The sequence below is a fragment of the Pollicipes pollicipes genome, unplaced genomic scaffold, assembly GCF_011947565.3.
Source record: "Pollicipes pollicipes isolate AB1234 unplaced genomic scaffold, Ppol_2.1 Scaffold_4740;HRSCAF=5597_pilon_pilon_pilon, whole genome shotgun sequence".
Taxonomy (NCBI): Eukaryota; Metazoa; Arthropoda; class Thecostraca; order Pollicipedomorpha; family Pollicipedidae; genus Pollicipes; species Pollicipes pollicipes.
This window is the reverse complement of record NW_023596545.1, coordinates 20,535,880-20,557,885: the sequence shown is the minus strand read 5'-3', so window position 1 is coordinate 20,557,885 and position 22,006 is coordinate 20,535,880. Positions and strand designations below refer to the sequence as shown.

General features: G+C 49.4%; 1 protein-coding gene and 1 long non-coding RNA gene across 3 annotated transcripts; one reads left to right on the top strand and one right to left on the bottom strand.

Annotated features, from left to right (window-relative positions):
- The first annotated feature begins 873 nt into the window (after positions 1-873).
- Positions 874-2,340, top strand: LOC119098039 (zinc finger MYM-type protein 1-like). Its single transcript, XM_037220969.1, has one exon. It carries the CDS (start codon positions 874-876, stop codon positions 2,338-2,340), a length of 1,467 nt encoding a protein of 488 aa, XP_037076864.1.
- Positions 2,341-7,215: 4,875 nt separating this feature from the next.
- On the bottom strand, positions 7,216-10,526 carry LOC119099483 (uncharacterized). 2 transcript variants are annotated; one of them, XR_005094380.1, is made up of 4 exons: positions 10,084-10,526; positions 9,459-9,566; positions 8,785-8,892; positions 7,216-8,115 (listed from the first exon to the last, which is right to left on the bottom strand). It is a non-coding gene; the product is annotated as an uncharacterized LOC119099483 (long non-coding RNA). The 2 variants fall into 2 exon arrangements; XR_005094379.1 differs by having other exon boundaries at positions 7,216-8,892.
- Positions 10,527-22,006: the final 11,480 nt, after the last annotated feature.

The window sequence follows — 22,006 nt, the reverse complement described above, 5'->3', positions numbered from 1 at the left end:
CGGCTGGATCTTAGGAGCACTAGCAGTCGCTCGAGGCAAGTCCATCAGATTTTATTGAGTATGAATCAGACACTCGGGTTGCGTCTCGTGCTGCTCGAATTAATTGGCTCGAAAGATTTCGCCGCGTCGTTCGTCGCTGTTTTGTGACTGACACCGTGTTTTATCAAAAGACACTCATGCCTGAATAATAAAAAAAATAGGAAGGTAAGTCTGTCGACATGTGAAAACGTCAGAAAGCCCGTTTTCTGTGCGACATCAGACTCCACAGGCCTACACAGTTTTGTGGAAAGCTGAACCATCTGGAATCAGCTGTACAGTGCATCTCTGGTTTTAATCGGAGCATCGTATCCTTCCAAAGATCCATCTGATCCTGCCACCGACCGAGCCGAGTCACCTGATTCCTCCGTTGACCGCGCCGAGACGTCTGCCGATGCCACAGGACTGTCCCGACACCGGCGCACCCTCCAACCCGAGTGGCGGCGCCGCTACCCCTGGCTGGAGCACAGCACACTTTTGGAGGGCGTCCTTCGCCGAAAGAGCGTCGCAGCAGACAGTCAGGGGCTTCTGTGGAGCGCTGCAAAGCGTGACGCCGCCCTCACGGCTCGAGGATTTTGTGCGTAGAGGCGGGCGCTGGAACGCTTTCGAGCCCACGAAGCCAGCGCCTGCCACCAACTGGCTATACAAAGCCTGGTCACCGCCAGCGGACCAAGTAGCGTGGCAGCGCTCGCCGGCGTCGGCAAGGCGAGGGAGCAGGAGGAGGCGCGGCACGCTCTGCGGCAGATCTTTGACGCTGTCATTTACTGCTCAAAGCAGGGCTTGGCCCTCCGCCGCAGGGACGAGGAGGCCGGAAATTTAATTCGGTCTTTGACGACCATGGCGCAGCACGATCCCGTACCGAAGCGGTGGCTCGCCCGGCGCAAGGAGAGCCGGATGCACTTCACCAGCCCAGAGGCACTGGCGGAGGTGCAGCGGCAGCTGGCTCATGCCGTGATCAGGAGGGTGGTGGACGAAGTGGGTGTGGCAGAATCCTTCGCCGTCGTGGTGGACGAGACGGCAGACGTGGCAGGGCGCGAGCACATGGTCATCTGCCTGCGCTTTGTCACAGAGGCGCTGACCGTCAGGGAGACGTCCATTGGATTGTATCAGGCTGACTCCACCACGGCCGCAGCACTGTTTGGTCTCATCCAGGATGCCCTCACTCGTCTTCAGCTCCCGATGGACCGAATTCGTGGTCAGTGCTACGACGGCGCTGCCAACATGGCCGGCGCTTTCCGAGGCGTGCAGGCCAGAGTGAAGGCGGTAGAGCCGCGCGCAGTGTTCGTCCACTGCACGGCCCACCGCCTGAACCTGGTCTGCCAGGAGGCACTGAACGGCGTGCGAGAGGTCCGGGACGCCATCCAGGAGGTCGGTCGACTGGCATCTTTTTACCGCGACTCGCCGAAGAGGATGGTTGCGCTAGAGCACGCTGGAGCCCAGATGTCCTTGCGTCCGCTGTGCCCCACCCGATGGACCTGCAGCGAGGCGTGCCTGACCTCCGTGGTCAAGCAGTACGGGCCCCTGGTGACCAGCCTTGATAAGCTCGCGGACGATGCTAAGGTGCGTCCGGAAGTGTCAGCCACTGCTAGCGGCTTTGGCAAAACCCTCAGAGACTTTGAGTTTTTCTTTGGCCTGCGCGTTGCTCTGCTCCTGCTCCAGGTGACCACACCCGCCATGCGCACAATGCAGGGACAGTCGCAGTCGGTGTCTGCCAACCTGGGGGTTGCACGTGCTGTCAGGGATGTCGTCCTGTCCCAGCGTGACCGCTTCGAACGCCTTTGGGCGGAGCTGACGTCCGACGCGGAGCGCCTGGGAGTGGGGTGTCCCAGGCTGCGACGCCCGTTTCGACCACCTCGGCGACTGGACGGGGGCTCCGAGCCGCACCAGCATGCCTGTCCCAAAGGCCGCTACCGCCAGGTGTACTGCGAAGCCGTCGACTGGTTGGCCGGCTCCATCAGCGGTCGGTTCGACTCAGATGAGCCCACTTTAGCCACGGCCGAAAAAGCGCTCCTTACGGCGAAAGAGGACGCGCTGGTGGCAACCGCCACCTTCTACAACCTGGACCTGGAGCGACTCCGCCTCCACTGCCAGATGTTGGTGGATGTGGCGTCAAGCCAGAGAAAGGCACCACTGACCTCCCTCGACGACGTGGTGGCCCTACTGAGCGATGAGGGCCTGCGGCAGGTGCTGCCAGCCGCTACCTCATTGCTGCGTTTGGTCTTGACCGCCCCAGCAACATCGTGCGCGGCAGAGCGGGCGTTCAGTCTTCTTCGTCGGCTGAGGGATGGCTGCGCTCTACCCTAGGCCAAGAACGGCTAAATCACGCCGCAGTGCTAGCCACATACCCAGACATGGTGGACGCCCTGGATCTACAGGCCGAACTGAAGCAGTTCGCCTCAGCGTCAAGTCAGCGGTGCAACACTTTCGGCCGCTGGTAGGTCATAAAGTGCTTGCACCTACCGCCGCTGTCCAGCGCCTAGCACCCGCCGCTGTCGTCCAGTGGTATGCCGTCGCCGCTACGACTGCCCAGTGTTGTGCTGTCACCTTCGTAGCTATATGCCACTGTTGAGCCGCCGCCGCCGTTGCCTCTACAGTGCTGCACCAACGCTTACGACAGGTCAAGCGAGGCTGCTTTTTAAGTTTGCGAGAGCGCGATGGATATCCTTCCCTGAAGGCAGGAAGAGAGGCTCCATTTTCTTTTATGGGGACTGAAACGTGTTGCTCAAGACTGAAAATACACACCCAAAATCGAAGGACTTTTGTGATTGTAATTAGGAGCTCTGTGATCCCACTCTGTCCATTGGCTGCTTTGGGAGACTGGGAGAAGTGGTATGGTGGTAATGACCTTCCACAACGCGATTTGGAGGTAAAAACCTGTTTTTTTTTCGAAAAATGGCAGGTTTTGTCAAATGTGGCGTGCGTCCAACTCGCTAGCATTTCTGCCTTTAGTTCATAAGAACTGAAATTTTCTCTATAAAACGGAAAGGATCAAAACGAAAACTAAGTGACCGGAATGCGATTAGTTTTTTTTTTGGGGGGGGGGGATGAGTGGAGGCCAACCTATGAATCGGGCATTTGTTTTTGCCTATGCCTGGCGGCTGAATCGACCATTGGGTTGGGCCCCCCCAAAGTTTTCAAGAAATCGACACCCCTGGGCAAACCAGTAATTATGTCAGTTCAGCACAGCTGTGTGATCGCATTAGATGCGTTTATTGAGACATGAAAGGCACTATAATGTAATGGAAATGTTTGGCATGATGCAATGTTGTGCACATACCTCGTGACATTTCACCAAAGGGGTTACCTGCCTGCACTGTTTAGAAAAGGTCATCCGATGTCAAAGTTGGCTGAGTTTTCCAGCATAATTCAACTTATGTGAAATTATAAGCTATGTTTTTCCAGATCAGAAGAATCTGTGCGTGGCATATTGGTGGGCTGTGCTGAGGGCGACCCTACCTCACCTCCACCTAATGTATGTTTCTCACTGTGTCTGGACACCTCATTTTCATTTAAGACTGTTTAAAGTTGTAGTTTTGTGTCTTTCCTTCAAAAGTCCAGCCAATGTCATCAAATAATGCCCAAAGGGGGTGGTCATGATGTGATAGTCACTTTTACCTTAGTTTGTCTTGTAATATTCTAGCAACAATATGAGAAGGGCAAGCCAACATTTGCTAGTGCATTTCAACATTGATGGAGGGGGCCACCATTACAAAATGCAATTGCTTCATGCAACTGCATGCAGTATAAACCTGACATTGAACAATAACCTGTGCTTGGTAAATGCATCCAATGTAAGCAGCAAATGTTGTAATTAACGTATTTACTGGGTGCAATGGTTTGTGTTGCACCTGAAATGTACACGTAGTCAGCAAGATAAATCATCTATGATTTATGCTAAGTTTCATACTGAAATAATTAGATCACATAGGATACAGGGCTATCAAATTAATTTCAACATTATAGAATGTCTGTTGATGCAAGAGAAATTTTCAGATTTGACATTTACAGAAACTGATGTTTTGTGTCAAATATTGTAATATTCTGAATGCTAGTTGTAACCCTATCCCTAGCACTGTATCTGTTACACATCATTACATAATTTATGTCAGCACAATTTCCTCGTAACAAAATAAGCAAATGTTGAGTACAAGGTGGCACATAAATATTATATCAATACAACATGTTGCATTTATATAGAAATGTGCGCAACTGGGGCACGGTTTGGAGCAATCTAAGATCCATTGATAGTTTGCATTGCCTCGGGCCAAGGCTGCATATGTTTCAGATACTGATGCACCTTCTAAATCTGTCTAAGCTGCCCATTTCACTTTAGCTGCTTACGTGTACCTTTCCTACTCTGAGATCAATGGATGAAAGTTAAAGTTATAAATTACAAGTCTTGGTGAGGAATAGAAAAAATTATGTCATTTTGAAGTTCCAAATACTTATTTTGCAGGCTTTGTAATGTGAAAGCAAGCTTTTTTAGGTTCAGTTATTCAGTGAAGCCTGTGAAAAAATGTTTGTATTTACCTTATGCCAAAAACCCTTCGTGCAAATGGTTTTAGGGAGCATGGTTACTTAGGCTATAGGTCTGTCAAGTGTTTCAGCTCTTCAACATCAATCAAAAAAGTGTTATAAATTGTGTCATATTGAGGCCTTTGTGCAGTATAGCTCGCGATTATGGCACTTATCATTATAATGCTTACCATCCCGCTTTTAAGCACAACGGCTTCCCATTCAGCGGTGCTTGCAATGTTACTTTGCTATCGTTGCCGCGCTGGTCCTGAGGCGGCATTGCCGGCCCTGCACAGCAGTGGCAGGCGGCATTACAACTTAAGGACCTAGCACATTGCCTGGTCCTACCTCTGGGCGCGCTGGACGGCCAGCTTTAGACCGCTACCGCCGCGATAGGTTCCATGCGTCAGGCACAATAATGCTATACGCCCCAGCCATAGGCTGTTGCATGTAGCCCGACGGCTGCATAACACCTGTCAGGTATATTTGATAGACATAAAAAAGATCTCGTGTATTTCTTGTAATAGCTCGCAGCACATTTCACAGCACAGTAGATGCACCTTCTGGCTATACATACTATGCATATATATGCATACTTTATTTATTTATTTACATATATATATATATATATATAATCATACTATTGTTGCACGCAATAGTTATATCGCCAGCCAATGGCCGTATTCACTCCGTGTTCCATCTCAATTCTGCTGAAAAGAGTTGGCGGCAGCGGGATTCCATCCCACGCCTGGACATCGTGGCGCGTGCATGGGTCTACGCTTTGCCTAATAGCTCGAAAATGAGCGCCACGGCGCACACTTTTGATGTTGGAAATCGGAAGAGAATTGTTCAAGCTTCATCTCTATGCACTTTTTATGTATATATATATGTTCAAGATGTAGAAAGCCGCGGGCCTGAAGGTCATTTTAACATGGGAACCCTATGGCTAGTCGTGAAATGTGCACCGTTGCTGCCATATTTTATACTAGACCTTGGACCCCGGTCCAACTTCGGGTGTACGATTAAGCGATGCAACAGCAGAAGCGTGCTTCGATCTCCTCCATGCATTGTGCGCGAAACGCATTTTAGTACGTGCAAGGATTAAAAACAGCGGTCGCGTAGAGTTTTAAGATGTGTCTTACACGTTAGTCGGCGGTCAAAATATACCCCAAGGTATCTGGCCACAGGCTTATTTGGGAGGCGTTACCCATACAAACGGATGCAGATCACTGCATTGCCAGCTACGACAGAAATGCATGGCTACAGTCTTGTTACTCGAAAACCTGAAGCCGTTTATTATACTTCACGTCTTGACACAGTCCACAGTCAACTGGAGGTTCATTCCATCGATGATGCCCTTGCTGAGCTACTCCAAACATTCACTGTTTGGAGTAAAATTACTATTCGCTTTTAGTATTCACACTATTAGTATTCACTGCATCAGCGATAAAAAGGACACGACTCATAGACTGCGAAAGCCCAAACCCGATGTCGTTTATCATAACAGCAGACAAAGCTATGCTGAGGACGCCGCCTTGGGGCACACAGTGAACTTGACGGTGCCTCTCAGAGTGCACGTTCCCAACACGGATGCGGAAACAACGGTCAAATAAAACGCTTTAACGAAAAGTGCCCCTATTGCCACGTATACCTATATAGCTCGAAAAGAATACACTGACGTCATGGGGTGTCATAGGCGCCCTACATGTCAAAGAAAACCGCCTATGTGTCGGTTTGCTTTAAATCTCATACGAACCGCAGTGTCGAAATCTAAAAGACTGTCCACCGTGCTGCGATTGTTTCTAAAACAAAAACGTGCGTTTGCAAAAACCCTGTAATGTTCGAAAAACCAAGTTCAATCGGCATTAACCATCTTTTCCATCAGCTTAGAGAGCAATGAAGTGAGAAAATGGGTCTATAATGGGATGGATTTAAACCACTTTTATCTGGTTTTAAAAGAGCAACGACCGTAGTTTCTTGCCAAGAACTTGGGAATTCACCTCTGGTCCGAAGGGAATTAAATACTACTAAAAGTGCACGAGCACGCAAGACGGAAAAATCTTGAGGATGTCGCTGAGCACAGTATCTGGACCTTCTGGCACGCCGCGAAGCTTGGCAATCACCGATTCCAGCTCGACCAGGGTGAGTAAGTCATTATAGGAGCGTAATTGACTCGTCGAAAAGCCCACTGCGGATTGCTCATATCACGTTCGATGCCGCACAAACTGTGGGTTTATGTTGCCACCCACGCTGCGGTGAGCCAACTCCCAAACAATATCGTTCGCAACATCCAACCGGCGCGTAATAGCTTGCCCGTTCACATACAGCACCGGAAGAACTATGGATGAAAACTGCCCCGATATACACTTGACCCGAGGCCAAACCTGCGACGTCGGCGTGAGCCCGTTCAGCGTGCTTACGTAAGCGTGCCAGGAAGCACGTTTCGCCTCCCTTACCGGGCAGGGGTAAAAAAACTGTAGACACTCTCCGACCGGATTGCGATGCCAGATTTTGTCTCCTCGGCTTTTTGAAGCCGGTGAATGCATAATCGTATTGGTCAACTTTTCAAGGGAGCTTCGGTCGGATCGCAACAGCATCGTAGTTTTACTTACTATATCCTTGGCCAGATACATGTTTTGCCAGAACGCTTTCAACACCACGTAGTTGGCGACGATTTTTTGTATTTACGCTGAATTCACCTTGGATATGGACAAAATCGCGCCGACATGGTGTCAGTACAAAATGCCAAATACGCCGCGTACAGTTCAGCACACAACGAAACCCTGTCTACAGTACTTCAGCACTCGCCGTGAGCTCCAGAACGTTAACCGCGCATGCAAAATTTTATCCAAGGGCTGACTCACGATGTCAACACTCCTTTCCTCTTCAACTATTTGAAAAGGCAGGAGCGATATGACAGGTATGCTCTATGCCGGGCGATCACCGTTCCCGTGAGCAGGTGCTTCACGTTGACAGACCGCCTCACGAAGTCAAATTGGTGACACTTCTGAACAGCTCTTATGGGATGTTCGGCACCATCAAGCTCAGGACCATTCCATCGAATCGTGAGCTCCTTCGTGGCATTGTCATGCCTCAGCCACCGATGCATGAAGAAAACCTCTTTGAGGACGGTGCCCATGGACTCAACCACACTTTCGACATGGCTGAGCAGCCACGCGCGGACGACTAGACTGACGAAAGATTCGATCGAGCGACCACGCTTCCACAAAGCTCTCAAGAGAGCTTGGTTGGAGCTAGTGCGTTCCTCACTACGCAGGATGCTGATTGCTTCGCGAACGCTGCAGCTCGGCGCCGCAGCCGATGGCGGGATCAGCTTGCTGGACACCAGATGTCCGATGGCTTCGGAGACTGTGCTCACCTGGGTGTCGAATGATTTTGTTAGGTTCGGAAACCCTTTAGGTCACCAACCGACCGGACATAGAGCATGTTGTGCAGGAGCACCCTGTTTGCTGTTCCTTTTCTTCCACCACCCGCGCCAGCTCCCTCTCTCCTTGCCTTCAAGTTGCGGACCAGGGCGGCACAAGACGCCACGATAGGACGGACCTGTGGATTGCAGTTTGCTTGAGTCCGAGGGAGATCGAATCGCAAAGGGATAAATCGTTTCGAGCCAGGTTCAGAAGTCACAGGTGGTGTATGAATTTCGTGCAGAAATTTGGCTGCTTGGTGATTGTCTTTTTCGGGTGCGTTTGTCGGCCCAATAAGCTGCAGGCTTGAACAAGGATACAGGTTAAAACTAAACACCACCTTAACAATTATACGCCCAGTAGTATGGAACTGTGGAACTGTGGAAACTGTGGAAAACTGTGGAAGAGGCAGGTTAATGACAAAATATCAGGAGCACCAGAATTACCCCACAACAATGCCCTGGTTTCTTGGAAACACCCAAACTGTCAATGAAAATTGGCATCCCCATTCAATATCAATATCTAAGCACTGCATGATAAATAAAACAAAAGTGTTAAATGGACAGTGGTAGACATACTTTTACTGAGACCAAAATGGATGTGAAATATTCTGAGCATGAATTCCCATGATGAGGCAAAAATATTTTGGCAACAGAGTACAGTATTGTTACATGACTGACAACCCAAAATTGACTTTGTCATCACACCATCAAATCCATATCTATGCAGGGGCCATTTTAAGATCAACAGTCAGGACATGCTGCATTTCAGGTGTCACAAATCCAACCAATGCAGCTCATCTTAGTACCTGCAGTTTTCTGACTGGAGTTTCATGGGTAATCAGAACAGGGATGCAGAGATGCTGGTTCAGAAGTGGCATCATCGTGGGCTCTACTCACTGTGCAGCTTGCAATTCCTGGCAAATGGCAAGACAATAACTTGATAAAAAAAATATTATAAGACATTACACACCTTGGACACAGCACCAATGTCATATGAAAATACAGGTTGGGCACATATCATACCATGAAATCCAAAGATTGCTTAATGAAAGTGGTGGTGTATATCACAAAACAGCCTGATTTTTAATGGATGTTGTCACTTCCCCACTCAATATCAATACCCAAGCAGTTGTTAAAGGATGATCAAATACTTATCTGGCAAACAATGGGGAAGCTGGTGGTAACTGTAACTGAGGGCAGTATCTGATAAATTTGAATGAAGATGATTCATGACAAAAATGAGTCCTTAGGAACACTGTCATCAATCAGCTGCATGTGTAATGTAACAGTACTGCAACTGCAATATTTGTTAAACAATGCACAGCTTGCCAGGAAACCTTAAACCACCATTTCATATCTATCTTGAAATTCATCTGAAAGTTTTGCCATTTTAATAACATTTCACACTGAATAAAACAGAAACCCAAGTCATTTACCATCAATACCCAACCACCACAAACAGCATATATGACAAACTCACCTCCAATCTTGTCTGCAGAAACTGATAGCACAGCTAGACTGGATGACCTACTTGGCATCTCAAAAGTGTTGACGCCTTATTCTCTGCCATCTGTGCCACTGTTCATTCCTGTGGAAAATCAAAGCCAATCTACTTTACAACCCTTGACAAACCTTTCAAGCAAAACATTTAAATAAGCAGAGGCTATTATTGGCAAAGTACCTGTAAGTAGACATGCTAACATCACTGTGAAAACAATGAAATACCACTGACTACACATGAAGTGACATCTCAGCTGATGAGCATGATTCATTAAAAAAACTATTTCTTCTTATTTTTGGGGGTGAATCTGGCTCTTCCACACTTCCTTGTTTTATACGATGCAGTCTAATTTTAATCAATGGTGGTAACCACACCAAGCTGAAGATGACTATGCACTTAACTGCCCATACAAACCAGGAAGTCATGATTTGTTACACTGCATCCTCTGCCACCAAATCAGTGATTCTGGACTATTTCATCCACTGTGTTTGATAGGTGTGTGGGCATATTTGGTCATGCCTATCTACCTGGGGTAAATATTATTAAACATTAGCTACTGTGCAGAATAGCCACTCATACTCACATATTCAATTCAAACTCTTACCTTGGAGCCAAGATTCCCACATTCCACCTGCACCAAAACTTGAATTCTTAAGGACAATTGGCAGCCCTTTGTGCTTAGTGTTCATGTGCCTTTTCAAGTTTCTTCCTTCCCCATTAAAACCACAGTTCACGTGCCCACAGCGCACTTTCATACGTGATGGATGTTTACCCATGCCTGCCAAGTGAACATACAGGCAAAGCTTCAACGCAGAAGATCCAAGGCTATTAAGAGACAAGCGCAAATGTCCCAGCCCAATCGAAAAGTGCGATATATATATTTGTTAAAACACCCAAAACTACGCCTAACCAGTATGCATGTAATGAACGTTACCGACACAGCAGATCGCAACGCCGACCAAGCACGCTGTCTGGCTGTCAGTGGGGCTTTACGACACACTCAGCTGCTGAGGCTATATGGCGTCGCCTGCCTCTCACCCTGGCAGGTAGGGCGGGCACCGCGGGGAATCGAACCCCGTACCTCTGGTTTCCCAGACGCGCAGCGGAACCACTACGCCACCGGCACCCGACTAAGCACGCTAAGCATCAACACGCGCCACATATAGCGTCAGATATGTAACGCTCCGAATGACGCTGAAAAAAGGACTGCTCAGGGAGCCAGGCGGTAAAGGTTAAAATCGCCCGGAAACCTGCGCAAGACAGACCCTTATAGAATTTAACTCTGTCTCGCCGGATGACACCTTCTGGCCACTAGTGGCTGTCTTCTTACTGATGGGGAAACCAATACTAAATTCAACGTCGTCGTGTTTGATGTCATTGTTGTCGTCCGTAGCACCACAGCGAAATTGTTTTAACGTTGAAAAATGGAAAACTAACCTAGCAAGAAAACAGTTACAGTTTGTACGGGTGGCTCCTGGGCAGTTTGATCCTCTATATTTTCTGTCTCCCACCCTGGTAGTCACGTGAGCAGGTTTTTCACCCCTCTACCGCGCACCAAGCAAAGGGTCTCGCCTTCTTAAAGGCTATAAGGTTTTTCACACTACTTCTGGCGCCCAAAGCTCGAAACTCACCGGTTTACGCGCCCGGATGGTGCTCGGATATTCCTCCGTCTGCCACCGAACAGGGATACGTCGGAGAGCGCCAGAAGTGCGTGGGATACAACTATTGGCAAGTCCCTCATGAGGCACCACCTTTTCGCGGTGGGGGGGGGGGGGGGGATTGTGTGCCCCAATGATCCTGCGGGCGGTTGGGAAGGCTGGTAAAGCGCCCCTTCCGGCCGAAGGGGAGGGGCCAGACGAAACGTGCCTCCCGCAAGAGCTCTGACTCGTTCAGAACCCTTACGGGAGGTACGCCACCAGCTTTCAGATCTGATCTGAGTCTCTCTCGGCCCCAGCTTTCCGGTCTTACCTGGGTCTCGCCATACCCCGTTGGGTCGGCAGGTAGCGATGAAGGGATCCTGGTCACTGATGGAGTTGCCCTACGGATCAGTCGGGGCAGCTTACCAGCACGTGGCTTTGGCCCGAATTGGTGATCCTGCGGATGCCTCGTGAAGTCTCCACACGAGGAAATCGGCTTGTCAGGCGACGTGTTTTCGTGACACTGGCTTGGAGGCAAGCAGGCCATTTGACGGGTGTTGAGGGGGGAGCTGCCGGGTGCAGTGTCTGCCTCCTGACGCTCTTCAGGGGCCGCACCTCGGTTTGTTACCAGGGTGCCTGGTTAGCCCCTGCAAACCGAGGCACTGGCGCCCGCAGACTCGTGCCCGGCGTCTCTCGCAGAAACTCTTTTGGCACACTGGTCTGCGTGTAGCGTGCTGGTAGCCCTGGCGGCTCCTCTCTTAGAAGAGGACCGTCCCCGTGTTGGACTCCATGGTGGGCGGGGAACCAGCGCGCCGAATATAAACACATACTCATGGACATTTTATCATCAACCAACCCCCCAAACCCCGACCGTCGTCCTGTGCCACTGCCTCAGCTTCTGGTATTAAGATCCGCCAAGGTAGATGACCAAGGAAAAGAAGAACCACTCCGACTGAACCCATTTTACCGCCAACAAGCATTTTCCATGATCGGAACACCCAAGGATGTCTTTTTGTATACGGATGGGGGCATATAAGTGCATTTAACAGATGAACGCGAGATCCAGCGCATGCTCAAGACGACCACACGCCTACAGTCACACAAGCCGCCGAGGCCGACATCTCGAACGTTTGCTGAATTCAAATAATCTTTGTGTTCTTAACACCAGTCGGCATACCCATATATCTCTGCCGTCCAGTACCACTTAAGTGATATATCTTTCTTTCTGCTCCTCGTCCCTTCTCTGTCGGTTTTCTTGGACCGGTCGGAGAACATTACGTGTGGGAGCGACCATTTCCCAACATGGCTTGGGATGAATGCTGGACACCCAGGCGGGAGGTCTTCCTGCTGGAACTTTCGACGTGCTATTTACCAAAGTTTACCGACGAGTGTCATATAAGAATGCAGCCGAACAAGGGCGAAATTGCAACATCTTTTACGCAACAAGTGACATCCACAATTGTCGACCCTGCAAGGTCTTGCACTGCCTTGACATCACCCGAGCTGCGCAGGATCCCTGTCCCCTGGAGGTGGAATTACTGCAGGGCGGCAATTCTAAAGTGGAAGCGGGAGTTCAAGGTTTGTAAGCGTTCTACAACGAGCAGCAGCCCCATCGCTTTAAAAAAGGCCAGAGCATTGTCGAAACGCACAGTACGCCAGGCAAAGCGTGCACCATGGAGAGAATATATAAATGGTTTCAATCGTCACACCCCGCTGAGTGCAGCGTGACAGCAAGTTAGCCGCATTTCCGGTAGGAGCGTTTCTACTGCACTTCCGGTGTTGAAAGTGGCGAGAATCACGATATTAAACATCCAGAAAGTTTCCAACAGAATGGGTCTCGCATTTGTAGAACGGTGCCGACATGAAACAGATGACCCACACTTTATTCGTTGCAAGGAACAAAGTGAGCAGATGGCAATCGATTTTAGAATTACTGACTCAGATATTTATGACCAACCATTCACTGTCATGGAGCTCTGCACTGCTCTCAAGACAGCTAAGAGTGTGTCCCCTGGACTGGATATAGTCCACAATGACATGTTAAATCACGTAAAAAAGAAGTCCCTCCATGCTTTACTTGAACTTTTCAACTACATATCGTTGCATGATGACTGCCCGGAGTCGTGGCAGGAGGCCATTATAGTCCCGATACAGAAGCCCGGAAAGGATGGTTCCGACTCACTGCACTACCGCCCAATTTCGCTGACATCAGCCCTATGCAAAGTGCTAGAAAGGATGGTAAATGATCGTCTCATATGGTATCTCGCAACTCACGGCTGTCTTTCCAAAGTGCAATGCGGTTTTCGGAAAAGCAGATGCACTACTGACCACTTAACGGTTTTAGGCACAGCTATACGACATTCTTTTAAACGACAACGTCACACGATAGCCATCTTATTTGACATTGAGGGGGCTTACAATACAGCCTGGCGCCATGGCATTCTAAGCAAAGTACACAAATGCGGCCTCCGAGGTCACATGGCACTCTTCATTGAAAACTCTTTACGTCGTCGATTTTCCCGCGTCCGAGTGGGTGGCATGCTATCTGATCGGTACGAACAGGAGAACGGTGTTCCCGAAGGGAGCGTCCTTAGCGTAACCCTGTTTACGCTGATGATCAATGATATCGCCGACTGTCTGCCACCTATCATCAGTCGGTCACTGTTTGCTGACCACTTTGCCATCTGGTGTGTAGCGTGCACATCAACGTCTGCAAAGAGGCAGCTTCAGTTATGCCTCATTCGACTAACTGAGTGGAGCCTAAAGAATGGTCTCAAATTTTTGATCACCAAGACTAAGTGCATGCACTTCTGCTCACGGATTAGAGGCTGTAGAGGCCCGGAGTTGCGACTCAGTGTCTAAGTGTCTAAGTGTCTAAAGCGCATGAACCTCATGAAAGTAATGTGTCGCATGACCTTTGGAGCCGATAGATGCACCCTGTTGAACTTGTATAGAGCTTTGATTCGATCGGTCATCGATTACGAGCTTTAATTCGACGGACGATAGGAGCACTATCCCTGCCTACGATAGTGCTCCTACATCTTCGAAGCAGGTTTTGGACACACTCCACCATACATGTGTTCGTATAGCCACTGGGGCGCTTCGTACAACCCGAAGAAGAAACTTGCTGGTGGAAGCGAATGAACCGCCTTTGCCTCTTGGAGACAACGACTTACTTTGAATTGCGCTACAAAGGTTTCATTATTTCCGAATCACTCAACCTTTGAGTTCATCATCTCTCAGACCTTTATCCGTTCTTCCTGTAAGGGGCGGCCCACGTCAGCGCGGCCGATGTGTCTGCGCGTCCGTGACTGGCTGGGTGAGGCGGATATTACGCTGGATGACATTGCCCCGCACACTCTTTGGGACCCAGCTCCGTGGAGACGTCTGAGTCTGAAGTATGATTCGGAACTTTGTCAGCATCATAAAAATGGCACTTCACCACGAGAGTTCCTCAGCTAGTCGTTGGAACGGATCTCACAATACGTGAACTCATTACAAATATTTACTGATGGGTGGAAGGGCTCAACAGGAGCGGGTATCGCATTTGTTTGCGGTGACCATACCGTAGGTCTCTCTCATCACTTGCCAGTTTTTTCCTCAGAACTGTTTGCTATTTTAACGGCGCCTCAGGACATTGCTTGCCGTCCTGAGAGGGATGTAGTCATTTTGACTGACTAACTTAGTGCACTTTTATCATTACACCTGACGGCGATGTCGCGTGTCCACTGATTTTTTACACGCTCAATTTGGGAGGAACTGGAAAGGCTGGACAACGCTTCCTGCCGTATCACATTTATGTGGATCCCCAGCCTCATAGGGAAAATGGGAAATGAGAAAGCAGACGCCGCACCAAAAGCTGCGGCGTATGAGAGAAAACCAATACCAATGTATGTACCTGCTCGAGATCTGAAGTCAGTCATTTCCAAATACGTCCGCAATACGTCGCAGCACATGTTCGACCAACATCTCCACGCTTTCAGGGAAATCAATCCCCAAAATGGGTGATTGGGAATCCTCCCATCGCCGAAGCCGTTTCCAGGAAGTCACCCTTTGTAGGCTTCAGTTGGGTCATACATATGCAACACACTCGCTTTACTTGCCGCGTAAGGATGTGCCACGGTGTGATAGATGCGGGGACCGATTGTCTGTAGAAAATGTCCTCGTCTCATGCCAGCACCTTGAGACGGAAAAGCAACGGTTTTTTCCTCCAGCGCCCTTTCATCGGTTACTCGGTCGAGGCCCATGTGGTGAACTTATATATATATATATATATATATATATATATATATATATATATATATATATATTATATATATATATATATCTCTCTCTCGTCTCCTCATCTCTCTCTCGTCTCTCTCTCTCGTCTCGTCTCTCTCTACTCTCCTCCTCCTCTCATCTCGCTCTCATCTCGCTCGCTCTCTCCTCTCTCGTCCTCTCTCTCTCTTCCTCTCTCTCTATCTCTCTCTCTCTCTCTCTTCTCTTCTCCCTCTCTATCTTCTCTCTTCTCTCTCTCTCTCTCTGTCTATATCTCTCTCCTCTCTCTCATATATCCTCGCGCCTCTTCTCTCTCTTCCGGCTATATCTCTCTCTCTCCTCTTCTCTCCTCTCTCTTCTCTCTCTCTCTCTCTCTCTCTATATATATATATATATATATATATATATACATATATAAACACTCGCATTTTTAACACACTTTGTCTTTGGCATCACTTTCACTCACCCATCTGTGTACGTGTGCCAGTGATACTGCCCGTTATTAGTTGACAACACACTTATCGCGTTGTCGCAAATGTAGATAACCGTCATCGAGAGGGCGCAAAATGGCCCCGATGCCGACGCGCCCTTAGACACCAAATCACCACCACACCGCCACCAGACTCTAAAATGTAAAAATGTGTTGAGTTGTTGTGTTGTCTAAAAAATGTTGTGAGTAAAATCCTCAATCAAGGGTGGCGTCCTCTCAGGGCCAGTTACATTCAACCCTTGCAATTCTTCAAGCCAAGTCTCGAGTTCGCACCAGTTCCCCTTTTTAGAATTTCAGTGTTGCGGCCTAACGCCCAATGTTCCACCTCTCTTAAGCCGAATCCGTAGAGGAAAGTAGTCGTTTCGAATGGGGTCATATCCGACACTCCACTCGAGGTGCTGGACGAGCTGGGAACTGGAGAGCCTTAAGTCGACGTCCGACCGGATGGCATTGTAAAACGTGTACGAGTTCCTTTGTTTGAAATAGATAGGGAAGCACCTTGAATGAAATTCTCACACAGACTCCCACGATCATTCACGATGTCACACTCCCATGCAGTGTGATGTGCATTAAAATCGCCTAGAAGAAGAAGCGATGGAGGGAGTTCGGAAGCAAATATGTCATGTGTACCAGCGGAAAATCAATACCTGGTGGAAGGTAACCTGATACCTGGTGGGAGGTAAAGCGATACCTGGTGGAAGGTAAAGCGAGCAGTGATACCTGGTGAAAGGTATAGCAAGCAGTGATGTGACAGTGATTGAGATAAAGCCGCACGGCCACAGCCTGAAGTGGGGACGGGAAGCTCGATCTCCTCGCTGCCACGCTATGATGATCTGCAAGAAATACACCACCGTGAGCAACGCCCCGCGTCAACGCGTCATTGAGAAACATCCCATATCCTCTCAAAAGCAGCAATACTCAACAAAACAGCAATACTTTTTCTCTTGCAGCACTTTGGCTGCAGGAGAGACCTTGCTGACGACAGCCTGGAGATCAAGGGCGAACGCCCTTATCGATTTACAATTACACCGTTAAAAAACACCTGTAAAAGGACGCATTAAAAAGGCGGTAAAGCATGAAAAGCTAAAACCGGTCTCGGCTTAAAAGAACTCGGCTATACCAGTTGTAAGATAAGACACCTCAGACCGAGAGCTCTGGCTTAACTCCGGAGGGCCGTGCCCCACCCTAGGACCAGTCCACGGTCTCCCTTCGTCAGATGGAGAAGGAGAGCCGGCTGGAGCACGCTTCACTCCAGCGTAACCAATCCAGGTTGGAGGCGGGGGAGGGCCTATCGGTGGGCCTCCACCGGGGTTCGAGGGACCAGTGAGGCCTTCCACTGTCCTTTTTGGCAATGAGGTGTTGTTTCGGGGGACGGGCTCTTTGTCTGCCCCAGACAGACAGCTTGCCGTCTCAGCATGTTCCAGCTCGGCCAAGCGCGCACGTTTGGCATCGCGGGCGCGCCTGTCCGCCTCGTGGTGCTCCGTCGTCTCCAACGTTCGTCCGCACGCGCCTTCCATTGAGGTCTGAGGCGAACGAGGCAGAGCCTTATCCGAAACGGAAGCCGACAGGGGCAGCGGATAATCCGGCGTGGGTGACGGCGCTGGCCGCGGATCACGGCCGCGTCGGACCATCGTCCTCTCCTCCTCTCCAGAAGGTGATAGTGGCGCAAAGGAGGCGTTGGCAGCGTGGACGCTGCCGAGCAGGCCGGTGTCGGGGAAGGAGCCAAGGGTTCCGGCTGGGCGCCAGCCGGAGCCCTTGGGCGCCTGCCCTGCCGGCACCACTGAGAGTCCGTAAGACCTCAGGAGCGAGATAACCTGAAGAGCCGACATCTGGTCGATGGTAGTGGGCCGTTGTGCTGTACTTTTGGCTATATCTGCATTTGACGTCCTGGGGCGACTAGCCTCATACAGTCGTCGTACTTCGCGAAATGAGATACTATTAACGGTTTTCAGCGAGATGATTTCATTCTAATTCATGAATGTCAGACAGCTCCGGTCAAAGGTCGCGTGGGGTGCCTGAACAGTGCGCATTTCATCAACTATGGCGGCACAGCGTCACACTGGTCTCCTTCATGCTCGAACCATGCACACTTGCCACAGGCTGGTCTGTTTCGGCAGCGCGGCTTTGTGTGGCCGAAACGCTGGCACTGGAAGCAGCACATAGGGCTGGGAACATACACTCAAACCTTGACGACAGCATAGCTAACACGGATGTCTGAAGGAAGGCCTGGCCGGTCGAACGTCAGAATTATGTTATTGGTGGGTATGTGGTCGCCACCTCTCTTTACCGTAGTCCGGCGCACTGCAGTAACTCCAAACACTGTCCACTCCTGGGCCATCTCTTCTTCGCTGACATCACAAAGATCACAGCAGCTTATGATGTTTCGAGAAAAGTTTTTGGTTTGGTGTGGTGTTACGGTCATTGGCACGCTCAGGTCTCGTTTTTTTACCTTCGGTCGTGATGGCATATACAAACTCAGTGGCTGTGATGGCCTGTGTCGCGTCCGCACCGTTGGAGAACTCAACCTCCATCGCACCGTCTCGCAGCTCGTCGCAGCAGATCACTTCACCGAACCTGTCACACCCGTTTCGGCGCTGGAACGGCGAAAGGGTTCCCATCACTTCGAAATACAAAGATTCGGGGGGTAGGAGGACCTGATTTCACCCTGTGCCCTGAACTCGTCGCGGTCCACCCCCCTTTCGGGGGACGGGTGTTTTTCGAGGGGGTTTGAAGAAGCTACATACAGTGGTTTTAGTTCCGACGCTGGGGCTCCCCACCCACTACGGAGCTCAACTGGGGGACGGTCCAACACTCGGGAGGTGGTCGCCACCAGGGCTACCCTGATGTTATACGGGGCAAACGACGCTTCCCACACGGCCAGGTGTAACTAGGGAGACCCTCCGCGTCTTGACCGTGGTTCAGATCCGCCGCCCCTTGACCCCTTAAGCCGCTGCGCACGGCCAGACGTCCCAAGCGGAGACCCGCACGGAACACCCAGCCGCAGCGCAAGCGACAAGCCGCTAGACCCATGTCGAGCCCCACGGGCCCCGCGCCCCCGGACATCCCGGCCAAAGTGGAGTGTTGGGACGTGCCGTGACTGACCCGCACGACGTGCCCCTCAGCCACTCGGATCCGATCAATCCGGGGACGCGGGCGAGGGGGCAAGGCGACCCCGATAAAACGAGGCTGAGGAGTGTTGAGAGGCCAGATACGGGAATGGGGTGGTAGGGATGGAGCGGGCGAGACAAGGAGAAGGAGCTCATGTACCGACAGGGTCGCTAGGCCCTGAAATGAACAGGCTGCGCTGTCCACCCGTTACCGGAGCTGGAACCAGAGGGGATGCTAATCCCCTACACAGGCCGAAGCAATTGCCCCTGCGGGGGGGGGGGCTGATTGCTGGTCTTCCTAACTTATGCCTTAGCTTCTTCAGGTCCAAAGAAGCTAAGAACAGATAGCACGCTTGTACATTCATATTACAAACTGCGAGTAAAAGTTAAGCTTGCGTGAGAAACATTTTGAAACGCCCATGCCTGTATGGTCATTGCTATGTAATTTACCAATGCATATGCTCATTTGCCCTTTGGTTCAATCGAAGGCCTTACCGAAGTACAAGCGCGGTTAAATGGAGCTGTAAAGCTCAGATCATTACGTTTGTAGGAATGCTAGTTGTAAATCTTACTAAACTTACAGATTACAAGATCAGTGAGAAGCAAACGAGTGCTAGGCAAATAAAGGTGAACAAGTGACATGGTGGGGAAAACATTGTTTCACATGCTGGCATGAGCTCTCCATTAGTTCTGTGGTGTTACTTCAGTTTCTGGGAATTAATGCTTATTTTCTTAGCATGCCGTGGATTCAGGGTTGAGCTATCGACAACGGAATGAAAATCAATTGAGTTCCAGATGCTTTAGTTGATGGAGGAGCCGAAAGCTGAGATCTATAACAGCACCGATAACAGAAGACGGTTTTCCATCTTTGCTCTCTCGCCGTTGCCGCTGGGCCGGACAGTCAAATTTTTAAAAATAATTATGCGCATGATTAGGAATAGAAGCCAGCTAAAGAAGGCGCGTGGTCCCCTGTCAGATGTCCCGAAAGCGATCAAAGGCTTCGATTTTGTGATGTCTATCGGAAGAAAGCAAGCCAGCTCAATACTAGATAGCTCACTCCTGGTCATGTAATTCAAGCCAATGAGCACTACGCATGTCTGCCGAATAAAATGTTTCTTTATAACAAAACTACTTTCCTTACTTTTATATCGTTCTCTTAGTTGGTACCCCGAAACTTAAGGTTTCAAATGATATAAAATTATTACGCAGTAATAACATTTTAAGACTGAAAAAGATTCCGGCAATGGCTAGATATAGAACCATAATCGAGCTGGTGATGACATGACACCAACGGCTAAGAATTGGCAGCTTTTGGGCACGTAACCTTGTGCCCAAGGTTACGTGCCCAAGGTTACGTAAAGATAAAACTTTACCAGTTTATATAGCCCCGTCGTGGGGCGCCTTGTGGAATGTTAATAATGAACAATCACTCTGTTGGTATGCACCGTCTTGGGTTTGTCTATTTTCTTTTGATGAATTGATTTACGCATGTATATATATATATATATATATATATATATATATATATATTGCAGGATGTTACAGGTAACGTGCATACAACTTTTTGGCATTGACATTTCTTTGTACCAGCATCGTGCAAAATATATGAAAACGCTCAAAATGCTTGATAAAGAAATGGTTGAATTGTTATATTGGGGTGATCACATCATTTCAGTTAAGCATGCCTGAGGTGGGAATACCTGCATTGCTAATAAAAAATATTAGACATGCTCGAACATACTGGTTGTATCCCAACATATACGTATATGAATTAATATTGGTGCTTCATTTTTGCATTCGCCTAATAAGCCAAGTGAAAACAGGTATGGCAGGTCTTTTTTTCAGGACCTTTGAGCGGGGGACATCTCTACGGCATAAACGCTTTTAAGTGAAGACTGACCTAACCTATCACACATATCCGAATTCTCCTTGGATTTAGGTTTCTTCATTCGTGCCTTTAGACGACGAAAAAGATGTGAACTGATTGCGGTTTTTCGCCGGACTAACACAGTGCGAGAACAATTGCGAGTGGGGTAGAGTTGGGGGGGGGGGGGGGGAAGAATGGAAAACTGGTCAATGTGGAGGACTTGGCCGAATGTGAGGCCATTTTCAACCGCATTTCATTGCCAGCACGGGAAAATATTCAGTAAGCACATATTCTTTGTAGATGGCAACAAACGCCGTCTCCTGATAAAACTTGTAGAGAAGTTCCTTGAGGACGGTGCAAAGCACATATAAGTAAAACATGCCCATCTGGAATGCTGTGCTGTGACGATAGTCATGTCAGCCCAGGTACGGAAGTATACCTACATACCAATTAGGCATAAGCATGAACGGCACTGCATTGTCGGGCCAGCCGCGGAGAAGCCTCTGTGGAGATGGAACAGGGAAATCGTGAAATGTTGCCCATCTCGCAAATGTTACCCGTAGTTGCTGGGCCAGCTGTGTCCAGACCCCCTTCCGGCCTCCTCACTGTCCGTGCGTCGGATCAGACCGATAGCAGCACCCAGCGGCCAGTGACGTCAGACCTGGGGTCATAACCCGCTCAAAGTTACTGCGCCAAAATTTGCTTCCGTGCTTTGCTTGAGGAGAAACACAAAATACCCCAACTTATTAAGGTTGCTTGGTCTGAACTGACTTGGTTTTGATGGTTCATGTCTCATCGCCCTGGTTACGCTCATATGGGTGTGGCCAACGCCTGATTTAAGTACATCAGGCGGGCCAAAAAAAATGCGAAACGGACAACGGCACCGCTTTCAATAAACACATATTCTGTCCTCGCTGCCATATTCGAGCGCGGCCCGTGTCCGAATCTTAACAGGCCGCGCATCCTTGGGGACACCGATTCTGCCTCGGTGTCTTATGCTGGAGCTTGCCATTGTTCGGTATCTTATCAGCGCTACTAGCTTTATGCCACCGCTTCTTTGCTCTTGTTTCGCTTGATTCCATTAGATTATTGCTTGTAAAATAACCATTGTAGCAAGGACACACATACCTTCAATTCTGGATTGAAGCAGTGATTTATTACTATGC

What these genes read in the sequence shown, in the direction of transcription:
- LOC119098039 (XM_037220969.1), top strand. Translation starts at nt 874, where the DNA reads ATGGCGCAGCACGATCCCGTACCGAAGCGGTGGCTCGCCCGGCGCAAG.